Source organism: Pseudoliparis swirei, chromosome 4 (assembly GCF_029220125.1).
Source record: "Pseudoliparis swirei isolate HS2019 ecotype Mariana Trench chromosome 4, NWPU_hadal_v1, whole genome shotgun sequence".
Taxonomy (NCBI): Eukaryota; Metazoa; Chordata; class Actinopteri; order Perciformes; family Liparidae; genus Pseudoliparis; species Pseudoliparis swirei.
The window spans coordinates 25,464,688-25,477,727 of NC_079391.1; the positions used below are offsets into that span (position 1 = coordinate 25,464,688).

At 42.9% G+C, this 13,040-nt stretch overlaps 1 protein-coding gene across 2 annotated transcripts in view; it reads right to left on the minus strand.

The window, feature by feature from the left end:
• The window catches only part of adamts18 (ADAM metallopeptidase with thrombospondin type 1 motif, 18), a 62,574-nt gene that overhangs the window by 17,534 nt on the left and 32,000 nt on the right, over positions 1–13,040 (minus strand). For both annotated transcript variants that reach the window (XM_056412956.1, XM_056412957.1), the window contains 4 exons: positions 10,060–10,232; positions 8,976–9,106; positions 8,189–8,312; positions 7,603–7,847 (listed from right to left, as the gene is read on the minus strand). In XM_056412956.1, coding sequence (XP_056268931.1) covers positions 7,603–7,847; positions 8,189–8,312; positions 8,976–9,106; positions 10,060–10,232 — 673 coding nt within the window. The remainder of the gene's footprint in view (positions 1–7,602; positions 7,848–8,188; positions 8,313–8,975; positions 9,107–10,059; positions 10,233–13,040) is intronic.

The following is a 13,040-nucleotide window of genomic DNA, read 5'->3' on the forward strand; positions in this document are numbered from 1 at the left end:
TTGGTTTTAAATCAGAATGACTTGCAGTTTAAACATCAAGGAAACATTCAAAATAATTGTTCAAGTAAACTTTTCGGAACATTCAAATAAACTTGCAATAACCCTTTTTAATAAGTAACAATAATTTTAAATAAAGAAAGCCTCTGGTTCTAACATCTAGGGAACATTTTTATGCACACTCAATAAAGTGTGGCCTGCCCTGCTCCAGAGCGCAAGGTGACTTCTCTAAAAAGTTTTTTTGGACTGGCTGACGTATAGACTGTCTGACAATAGACCCACATATTCTCTGATGTCAATAATTATTTATTTTACTATAATTTAAAACAAACCAGGTTCACAGCAAGCAACCATAACATGTATTTAACTACTTTAGTATTGTGTAAAAACAACAACATTGTAATATGCAGTGAAAAGAGAGCAGACACAAAGGTCCATCTGTTATGGATTCCACTGCAATAAACTAAAGGTAAGCCCAATGACAACGTGGCAGCCTATTTCAGCCATTGAGATCCCACTGAGCTGTTAGATCTACTACCCACCAAGCAGCAGGCTCCAGAAACATGAAGGAGCATGATGTTCCCTCTGGTCCAGACTGGCTAACCACACTGGTACAAGGTATTTTTGTTTTGACAGTAGAGTGCACACTTGAAGGACAATTTCCATTGTCTTTGGACTGTTGGCTCTTTTTTTCTACCACATCCTTTATACGGGCTGGTGAGTCTGAGTTACCTTTTCTATTCGAGAGATTTATTTGGACATTCCAGTCAAGCACAGTCTAACAGATGAACAAAAGCAGACATACTCATTACAGGAGAAGCATCAGGCTATCATTAAAGCAACCCCATGAGGATTCACTGCAATGGTGAAGAATTTAGTTTCAGGCTGATTTGAATAGTCAGCTGAGTCATGTTGACTCATTTCAAAACATTGCCCTGGACTTGGTTCAGCACAGTTGTGTGTTATTAAAACCCACCTCCATTTAGTTCAGGTTGGTTGGACATTGATCCCTAATTTATTTGGTAAATTATATTATATATATTGTTATATTATATTAAAGCCAACTGTTAACAGCCTGGAAAAACCTACCCAAGTCTATCAATATCTGCAATAATAAGTTTTGGCAAGTGTATTTTCATTGGGGTGTATTCTAAAGTACGGGGAATCTACCATCAAGCCTCCAACTTAGAAAGCCAAGCATCTTCTGGGTTTGATCCACATGCAACAGTCCTGGGGCACATCCACGGACGGGACCAATCACCTTCTTCTGCATGTAAACTCTTCCATGTGTATGGTTGGTCCCGCTCCAGACAGGAGGCAAAACGTTATATGTTTTCGTAGCAAGAATCACAGAGCGATCCATTGTCAGACGAACACATCTACATATGTTGGTACAGCGTTCACAGACTTGTGAACAGCTAGAAGGCCAGCCTGTCCGGCACATTCACATACAAGCTACATCCCCACTTAAACGGAGTGAGAGTTATGAGGCGTGACAATGTGTGAGTTGACATCGGCAGGTGCATGGCACAGTTCTAAAAGCAACAGTGAGTTGTAATAAATAAATCTTAAATTTGTATCAGTGTCAAAGTAATGCAGTGATAGTTGTCAGCGGGGAACTGCCAAAAGGAAGTGTAAAGAGCAAATTGGACAGAGTAGTGGCAGCTTGAATAAATGTCATCTAATTTCAGAGGAGAGAATTTGTAGACAACTCACTGAATCAGTTGCACCATTACACTTCCTGTTAAAGACCCCAGAAGTATCACAGGAACTGTAGTTTTGAAGTCGCGATTCTGTCTGAGGGGAGGGCCCTTGTGAAAGAGCCACAGGTTTGGGCAGCACGGTGGCTCAGTGGTTAGCACTGTCGCCTCACAGCAAGAAGGCCCTGGGTTCAAATCCCGGTCGTCCCGGTCGTCCCAGTCGTTCCAGGTCCTTTCTGTGTGGAGTTTCCATGTTCTCCTCGTACCTGCGTGGGTTTACTCCGGGTACTCCGGTTTCCCCCACCATCATAAAGACATGCACCGCAGCCTCACCCCGGTTGTATGGATGTGAATGAATGTTGGTGGTGGTCGGAGGGGCCGTAGGCGCTGAATGGCAGCCTCGCTTCCGTCAGTCTGCCCCAGGGCAGCTGTGGCTACTGGTGTAGCTTACCACCACCGGTATGCCTGTGTGTGTGTATGACTACTGGACTCTGGACTCTGTAAAGCGACTTCGGGTGACTTGAGAAGCGCTATATAAATAAATAAATAAATGATTATTATTATTCACTGCAGCTAAAACCAGATTGTCCACTTCTGTTATCTGTTTTCTGTAAGGTAGTTATTCAAAGCCTGGACAAAGCTTCAGTTTAATTATACTGATTCAGGCTTGCATGCTGAATGAAGCCTGCTTTGCATATTATTCTGCACTGATGAGAGAATGTTATGTAACTCTGAACCCAAGTGCAGAAAAACGATGATACATATAATTTTGGAACAGGCAAATAAACCACTGTCTGATGTTGAAATCGTGGCCCTGGACTATTTATAAGAATACCCGCACATCCCTTGCTGATGCTATCACCCACCAAACCAAAACCCACTGCCATGAAACAATGACCACACCAGGTCTTCATGCTTATCCAAGCAAACTAGCTCTTACCAACATTGTTGCTTCTACGCCAAACAACCGGCAATGATGTGAACCAGCAGCTATGAAAACAACATTCAGCTGGATTTTTATATAACCCATGTAATAGAGGACCTACAAATCATTGAAGCCTTGATACTTTCTCAACAACTGATCAGTCTTTCTTAAGCCATCAGCACAGATGAATAACCTTACACCCAACCAACCACAGCATTAGCGTTGTCTAAGAGGAGAGATGCAAATTTTAATTAAGAATGTCAGACATTTCCAAACCTGTCTCCTCTCTAGTTCTTAATCTGCGACATTTGCTGCCAAAAATCAGAACCAGAACCAAAAAAAGAAAGAAAGAAAGAATAAAAAAATTCCCCATAAATCTAACCAAAATCCCACAAACCTTCAAATCCGTCTCAATAGCAGCAATGACTTTAAGCTCGTTATCGCTTCATGGAACACACTGAGGACACAAACTACCACTGCAAATTATTAATCTGATTGAACAAATTCTGAACATCCTTTACACCCATTGACCAATCATCCGTGATATTGGTGAGGTAAGACTCCAGCACAGGGGACTTAAGGATACCTGCCCAGCAACACCCTGCTGCCGCACTGCAAGCGATACAGAAGTACCTGCCTTCGGACCACCAGGATGCTTTCCTGGATAGAAGATGTGGCAGGGGATGATACCAAAGCTCAGAAAACACACCTATTTACGGATGTACATTGTTACATTTTTGTGAAATAAAAGAATTAGGTGTATCAGTTAAAATATGTTGAACAAAAGTGCTAACAGTAAACACATAACATAACATATTTACACATGTGTTCACTTGAAGTATATGATAAAGTGAAGCAGTGTTTTAGTTTAAATGAGGCATTGCATTAATAACTACAGTTAATGCATATGAAGTAAAAACCGTGGCTTACATTCATGTTGTCGAGGATGGGAGGAAGTGGGGAAATTAATAATAGAAAGTGAAAATAAAGCTACTGGTTAGTTTCTGCCTATCTGAATGGTCTTCACATTCACTGAGCTGTAATTCGTTTCTGGTAACATAGTCTCTAATTGCACCAGGCAATGCTAGGCTTAATTAAAGCCACATAGGTACTTAGGGGAGAGTAAATAAATCGGACATTTACTCCTCCAACCTGTGGTGCCCAAAAGAGCTCCTCTCTTTCCACAGTCCTGTTTAGTGTGCATACAAACTTCAGACAAGGGAGGAGTTGCCGTGGCTGCAAGCAGGATGGAAGCAAAGGGAATGAGTTGCAAATTGTTAAGTCTAACATAATTAGATATAAATATTTTCAAAAAAGAAACTAAAACGTTGTAGAATGTAGACAAATGAGCAGAATAAGAAAAAATAAATTGTCTCTGACACTCATGGTCTTGTGAGTTCAAATACACTGTCCTAAAAAAACATTGAATTAAAACTGGAATAATTTTTGCGTTAATTTAGAGATGAATTTGGACCAATGTGACTGATTGGTGGAAGCCCCTCTTATCAACTCAGATGAGATGATGATGAATTAGAATGTGGCAGCACACAGATATCAATCTCACTTGTGGGCCCACAATACTTTGCCCTGGACTGGCATCATGTCCCACTCGCATACCACAAGAATGTTAACTCAGAGGGAATAATCCTTCCCTGTATCCTCTGAGACCTCAGACATATGTTCTTCGTCCTCTTGTTCGCTACCCCCTCCCCACCCCCTTTCCTTCCCCCCCTACCATCTGAGCAGCTGTACAGATGTGAACACCTTGTCACAGTTTGCGCTTACACTCCTCAATATATATTTTTTCTTGCAGAGTTTTGAGCTAAGTAAGGGTCTGAGTGATTGATGCGTACACCCTCCCCCACGTACTCTCTCAGTTTTCTTGTGAAAGCGACAATGTGTGAAACAGATGAAGATCAGCGGTGGAAGAAAAAAGAAACAACTCGCTTTCCTTCATTTGGCTCTTTCCATTTGCAGTTAAAGTCGCTGTGCCCTGACTTTAGCTTCTCACATCCAAAGAGTTCAACTGCAGAATTCTTAATCTTTTTAATCTCACTCTCCCTCCTCTCTTAATCCTTCTCACTCTATCAACCCTGTTTCTCCATTTTGTAATTACAGGACATACTTAGAGAGATAATGCCTGTGTCATCTGCAGAGCCGCAGCAGATGTATGATTGGGACACATGGGCAAGCAGGAGGAGCTTTGTCAGGCTAAGCCAAGGCCCTTCTCCAAGGAATATTTAGAGTTATTACAAATTGGGTCTTGAGTGAAGGTTTCTATTGGTTATGATGACGCTGCACTCACATGTGGTGTGAATGCGGTGGCATTGCTTCCATGAAGTACGCCAGGGCACGAGGCCCTCGTAATCGGACGATCAGATGGAAGCACACCAATAGTTCAGCACGATTATCTGAACCTGTTTACTTTGGAAGTAAAACCAAAAGGGAATGCAGCTGAAACTGTCCCTATTCATCTGTCATTGCACAAGAAACCTGTGTGCATTCACAACTACGTGCACGTCCAGGATGTTAGTCAACAAAGTCACAGACTGTTGGACAATTTCCTTTTGGATTCCTATTCTAAATACGTTCATACATCTGGGTTCCCGTTTGTCCCGACTTTATGTTGATCCATCAAGTAGATATTCGGCGTAAGTGAAAAGTCAGTTATTTCAATTGCCATCCATATAAGTGAGATATTTTAGTCTGCACCAGACAGTCTTTTCCATTCCTAAAGCCACACGCCGGAAAGCAAAATAAAAAAAAACCTTTAAAAAACAGAATCATCTCTCGCTCAGTGAAAACAAGATTTTGAAATCGCAGAATCCATAATTTTTCTCAGAACCTCTTTGGAAATGACATTTCTAGATTGTTGTTACGAGACACAACAATAGGCTGTTGGAGGGCCAACTATGACAGCTGCTCCTCTAAACTGCCCACAGAATAAAAGTATCTCTTCTGAAATAGCTACAACAAAGCATTCAGACATTTCCTGATGAATAAACAAGTGACCAGTAAGGACTTTGGACATTTCACACTGGTGTTCCTCCCGGATTCACAGGCCACTCATTCCCACTTTAACCGCAGCATTTCAGTAGCCCAGGGGACTGAGGGGAGGCAAGCTTTTACACGATTACCACTTCACCCATGTATGCTGTTAGAAATACAACCCACATGTCTACCCTTCAGCCGGTTTCTACTTCTGTTTCCATGCCTAGAGTTCAAATGAAAATAAATGCTTTTGCTGACGAAGTTATGTGAGAAGAACATCCCACAATCCCACCAGCGTTCACTTCAGCCCTACAGTCATAAGGATAATGACTCAGCCACTTGTCGAATAATAGCTTTTTCTCTCTGGAGGATAGGCCTATCCAGCATCACATTCTGCTGCTTCGGGACAGGTAAAGACTAAAACCTCCACCTACTGACACAACACCATTAACAAAATTGGACTATCAGCTCTTAAATCACATGTGCACACTATGCAAGACATCTCACTGAAAGCAACCATCTCATTTCATACTTTCCATCACTTCCTCAAACGGGGAGGTTGATTTAGGGACTTTATTTGCTCTATTAGCCATGAATCAAATGGCTGCAACAAAGCACTTTGAGATCATTGGCCATGGGGGGCACATGGATGGCTTTGAGTGTGTGTACGTGGGCAAACACGTGACTGTTACAAAGACCACATCCCTTTCTTTCTGGTGTCTGCATTATTATCCATTCCATTGGTGCTTAATGGATTGGTTAGATTAAATTACGCAAAAAATTAATATAAAAATCTCTCAAAAGTTCTGCTGCCACCCCAATACAATGGAGAATAGCAGTGAGATATGAGAACTGCGTTTAATGGACAGTCACCAGGGTTGCAAAGATTGATGGGAAGAGGTGATTGTTGAGATTTCTGTCTTAAATTCCCTTTGACAGTTTGTTCTGGGTGAACCGAACCATGCTGCTATAGGCTTATAGCTGCCGGGGGACATTTTAGGATGCACTGAGCACCTATCTCCTCTTTTTTCTGACCTTAGTGATGCATTTTCATCTCTCCATCACACATTACTAACTCTGCTTTCTCCCCGGAGTCCTTTTGACTTCACGTCTCATGGGGTCATCGGACCCTATGAGACGGCATAGATCCTATCTGCCTGATGGATCATCGAGGTCTGGGTCGTGGAATTCCTGCTACCGACCACGCCACTGCCCTGTTGAGACTCCGCCCACTCCTCCTCTCTACCACCATCTGCCTGATGGATCGTGGAGGTCTCCATCATGGAATATGCCGACTATGAACTATTCATACACTCTGTCATATTCATTGAATGTATTTTAACTCTAAATCTGTCCTTCTGTACACATGACATCTATTGCACCTGTCCATCCTGGAGAGGGATCCTCCTCTGTTGCTCTCCTGAAGGTTTCTTTCCTTTTTTCCCCCTGAAGGGTTATTTGGGAGTTTTTCCTGATCCGATGTGAGGTTTTGGGACAGGGATGTCTATGTGTACAGATTGTAAAGCACTCCGAGACAAATTTGTAATTTGTGAAATTGGGCAATACAAATAAACTGAATTGAATTGAATATAAACTGATGCCTTTGATTTGAATTAATCCTTGACATGTCACAAACTTCTCTTGTCTTCTTCTCCTTCCACTTTTTTGCCTTATAGTCTCTTTCTTTCACCCTCAAAGAGAGCAGCTCTGTACAAGACAGACAGTTTGAACCCCCCAATTTATCTGATTGAAGCCTTCCACTCCACCCACCCATCCCCAAATCATCCCTGACGTAACCAATCACCGAACACAATTAGCATCGCACAGGGGCACTGCAGACAGTTACAACCCTACCACCGCAAACTTCTTTTTTTCATCTCAGCCTATTCATATCCAGACGTATAAAATAAAGAAGGCGCGGCAGCTCTGCCAGGGACCCTGTCACTGACAATTGCCACAAACAGACATCACCCGGCAGCGGCGGCTTACTTCAAACACCAGCGTCTCATTAGTAGGACCGGCAGCATAAAGGCTCTCCGGCTTGTTGAAAGAACGCTGGTAGTCAAACACGGCCCCGCCAAAGTGGAACTTCCCCGGCCAGTCCACAGTCCAGTCTCCGGTCAGGTAGTACTTCCTCTTCATGGAGCGGACGGCCAAGTAGCTGGTGGAAACCTCCATCTCCTGAACACGAATGCTTCGTGCTCCAGCCGGGACTGCAACCATGGAGTAGTACTCTGGGGCGAGGGGGTAAGGAGGGGTAAGGATAAGGAAGGAAAGTCAAGGCTGAATCATGCTGAAGATCATTAATTATAGCTGTTCTCTCACTTTGATGTCAGGTTTCGTCATACAAGCATGCTACCCATGCACACACACACAGCACCACCCCTGCTCAAACCCATTATCTGTGGTATGTGAGTTACTCGACGAAGTTAATCAGTCCATTATGACGTGGGATTATATGCATTGGTCTGTGCATGGGTTTTCTCTCTGTCTGTCTGCTTCAGTCTCCCTTTGTCTTGCAGATGTCTATGCCAGCTGACACAAACAAACACACAACAAACCAAGATAGGCTTACTGTTAGCCCTGTGCTGAAGGGTGTATTGGCCCTTGAAGAACTTGCAAGAGGAGTTGTCCCCTTTACAGGCTCCGCAGGCATCCAGAGAGGCCTCGGAGACCAGGACCTGGTCACAGCCGACGGCCTGCACAAAAACACACATGCCATGAATGTGGACAGACGTAGAATTAAGAGGAATGCATGTATTGTGACAATCCAGGGGGAAATAATTATATCTGTGGTGACATCAGGTTTCCTGTAACTACTGCAACTGACATCTGGTTTATTATTAAGGGCATCCTAGATAATTCAGTATTACCTTAAAAGATTGAGTGCAGAGAAAAGACAAATATGGAATGTATTTTGAGTTGTTTTGTTTAAAAAAACGGACACAATTCCGAAAAAATTGAGGGATATTCTTGAGTTACACTTCATTCCACAAAACCAGCTTCTTCCCGGCTGCCGTTGGCCTCATGATCAAGGCCCGGACCCCCACCTGACGTGGTCACTTATCCCTCCCCCACACCTCAAGCCTGTGTTATGCACACACTACTTTGCACACTGAACATTGCACATGCACTTTTGCACTCCTGCCCTGCTTTTTGTTTTGTAGTACTTATTGTGTTTGTATAGTACTTATTGTGTTTGTATGTTTTATGTTCATTTTCTGTTCACTGTATGCACCTATACACCAGAACAAATTCCAGGTAGGTGTAAACCTACTTGGCAATAAATACAATTCTGATTCTGATTCTGATTCGTCAGGATTTTAACACCTGCTCACACGTCTAACCCGCAGACAGTGTACCTCACACACTCCATCGATGCAGACGTCTCCTTTGTGCTCCGAACAGGAGGTGCCATCTTTTACCTTGCCGGACATGGCAAAGAAAAAGTCGTAGTCCTCTGCGATACAGTACAGCTTACAGATGTCTTCATCTGTACACAGAATATACAAACACACACAGAGTTATAAGAAATACAAAAGAAACATTTGGGAGGAATGGCCTTTCATTTGAAGGATTCACAAGTTCTTTTGTGACTTGGTAAACCTAAAGTGTGGCTACTGTACTGCACGCAGTATGCACAGCTCCTGATGAAGATGAATTGGAAAAGACAGGAAGTGAATGTGAATGCCCCCAGGGGTATTCAGCTTTTATTATCTGCTTCAGATCAGTTATCACAGACAAGTCTCTACAGCCGTCTTTGATTAAAATAAATGTTGGTGAAGGTGACTTGGCCCAAAGTCCCAGAAGGCAGTTCAGACTCTGTTCCTCTCGACATCACCTCCCATTCATCAGCAGCTTAAACAGGCCTGGGATGGCGGCCAAACGCACTGCTCCCCTTCACTGCACTCCCTCTCTCTGTGTAACAAAGCTGGCCCGTAGGCTTCCTTTTTAAATCCATCCCCACTGTGTCAGAGGGTGCAGGTGGCTACATGTCTCCCATGTACATTACACAGAGTGATCGTTTCCTCCAGCTTTTTTGGCCCTAATCATTGCAGCGGTAAATAGATGTGGGCATTTCAGAAACACTTCATGAAAAAAAATGAAGGCCACGCCGAGTACAGCAAGGTTCAGAATGGAAAGATCTACAGAATTAAGACAAGAAAAAGCCTGCACTGAGAGATCTGAAATCCTCTATGTATGAAGCGGTGTGTTCTTTGAACAATGACGTTTCTTTTTTTTCGTGCATTATGTGACAAGAAGTGGAGATGTCTTCATAATCCTTGGAAACTGTGTGGTTTTACAATGGAGAAGAAAATCTCTCACTAATGGTTGAAGAGAGAAGAAAAATAACAACCAAAACAACCTCCGGCCATATGATGCAATCAACCACAAGACAGAACAGGCTTTGTGCTCGTTGGCTCTTATATAAACTGATCACCTTACCGTCCACTTTGGTGTAGGGCTTCCACTTGTAGTACCAGCCCCTGAAGGGCTTGCTGTTGTACTCGGCGCACTGCTGGGCCCGAAAGTCCACAGAGTTAGGAGGGCACAGCCGAGTGTTACAGAGCTGGTTGAGACGGCTGGAGCCGGGGCAAAATTTACCATTGTTCTGTGGCCTGGGTGGAAAACAGGACAAGACAGGGAAGAAGAAGAAGAAGAAGAAGAAGAAGAAGAAGATTACAGGTCTGTTGATTAGAACTATACAAATCCCAATGTATCAATAAGCCAATCACAAGTCATTACAGTATTGATACAGTACTGCTCACAGGTTCTCTAATGCTGTATTGCTGTATTGCAGATGAAGCCAACTGATCGGGGAAGAAAACCCAGCATGCACATGGGACTGCGATGAAGTGTACTCATTACTACACATACTTCATACATGGCTGCCCTTTCCAGATTCAGGTGTATGCTTAAAAGTACCCTGTGGAGGTTTTGACAACAAGTAGCGTTACTTATTTACAATTGGTTTGCATTTGGCAGACTTAGGGAATGTATGTGTCAAGGGTTTAAAAAAGCCAACTAGAGAGCACTCAAACTAGATTGTGAATGGTTGTGTCGGCCATTTGTGCAAGCAGCTACATTTTACTCTGCGACCACTTGTGGCAAAAGTAGTTATAAACGAAGCAAAAGAGAAAGTCAGGTGACGTAGTATAAGGAGTGAAAACGTTTTCATAGTGAGGAGATGAGGGGGAATGGCTGGGTCATACAAACATAGGACTTTCACCCAGGAGACTGCTGTTTGTCTTCCTTGTGAAGTCATCATTGGCTTATTTTAACTTTCATCTGAAAGGTAACTTGCATAACTGAGAGTCATAAATGTTGTTTTGCTTTGTCAATTGATCCCTTCTGTTGTTTAGGTATGAGAATGTGTTGGACAGGACATTTTCTGAATATTATAAAATATTATATTATTATATTATAAATGTTTTTAAATTAAGTGGATAGTCCATTTGTTTAAGTGAGAAATGTGAACTTTCAGCTTTTAGAAGACTCAAAGGACATTGAAGGCTTCAGGAGGCAACTTTACACTGGTATCTCCTAATCATTGTAACTGAGGAGCCAAGACTTTCAGGGCATAATAAAATCCAAAATGCGATCATTTAAAAGTTTCTCTCTTACATTTCCTTCCATCCGTAACCAATATGCTGCATTATCTCCCAAAAATGTTTCCATCTCAGCCATCAATGTAGTGTCAGTACATTAAAGTACGGAATACGACTGTGAAAGAGAAGCTTTCTTTCTGTTTCAGATGTTTCCACATCATACCAAATCAACGTTTCTTTAACCACACAGGAATAGCTGGCACATATAATGGAGCCATTACAAATTATAAAAGCAATCACCACTTTGAGAGAAAAGGACAAGCAGACATTTAGTGACTATAAGGATGCCATGTCTGACTTCTCAGGCTTTTGAGACTCATGCAGAGCATTCCAACTCAACCACCCGCAGAGAAAATTGAGTTTAGCTATTTACCAAAGTGGTCAGCACACACACAGAGAGACTGAAGAACCATGCTGATCAAACATGCCCAATAAAAACAATCCACTAAGTGGAACAGTGTAATGAACCACTTTAGAAAAGGAACTGAAAAGACGATAAACGGTTAGCACCGGCAGGAGAATGCGGCTGGAGGCCCATTTATTTTGGATTTCCTTTCCCAATGCAACAGCATTGAATATTTCTGAACTAAATGAATGTCAGTAACAATCAAAACTGCATGTTGTTTCACTGCATTTGAGTTAATTCCAACCGTTCAGCCCCCGCATATTCAGACCTGGACTCAATCAAACAGTTTTCTAGCTGCCAAGAGTGATGGAGCTCCTCAAGGTGTGTGTTTGTGTGTGTTGGTGTGTGTGTATGTGTGTGTGTGTGTGTGTGTGTGTATCTAGGTGTGTGTGTCTGTGTGTGTGTGTGTGAGTGTGTGTGCTCGGTGCCAATCTCACTTTCCTTGGTGAGGGGGGGATTTGGCCCAGGTTCTTGTCGGCCTGATCCTATTAAGACTTAGCTGCAGACAAATGCGGCCCACATGGTAATGTGCTCACGGCAGGCCAGTGGGGGACTACACTGCGAACTGCATCATTTAGGGCCTTCGAATCAGAGCACTTGAGCAAGTTGAATGCTTCACAACCCTCATGGTCTCTCAGCCTTGTATTCTTCCTCATCTTTCTCCGTTCCTCTCACCAGATCATCCTGCATCATTGCAACTGTAAATTGAATTCCAACACCAAGGCAGAAATCATATTTGTAAAATATTATTTTTCTGCGTTTCAGTTATTCCTCCTGTCACACCCCAAATCCAGCACATTTAGGGCTCTGAAGGATCCCTAAATGCCCAGGGATGCCGGAAATTCTGCCCAGCGACAGAAACTGACACTGAACTCCTGTAGGTCAGAGGTCATCATGTCTAGTCTTGTCTTCTCCTTGAGTCACCTCCCCCCCTCCCCTGCCTCTCTCATAACTTCCTAAATAGATCCTGCTCTTCAACAAGCCAAGCACATCCCCTTTATAAGTCTATCGAGAGGCTTCCCCAACCCGTCTCCTCCTCACCGTACACCCCCACTCCCTTCAAATGGAGTGTGCGACAAAATATACTCCCAACAAAACCAGGTCAAGACTGTGAACCTAATCTCCGAGGCTTGTTGGTGAGGATTAGGTTGACTGTGTTTAATCTGGCAGGTGGTCTACAGGGAAGTGGAGGGATGGACAGGGAGCAGATTCATTTTCTGTCTGGGAGAAACTCCTTGATGGGTCGACTTTAATCAGCTGATCCAGTAGAATCCTTTTACAAGAGATACATGCTGGATGAGTTTGTGCAGAATGAAATGTAATGATTTTGAAGATGTATGTCCATATGGTCAATTTCCAAACAATTGTGTCTACAATTCAAGCCTTGTATTCCCATACACGTCATGTATAGC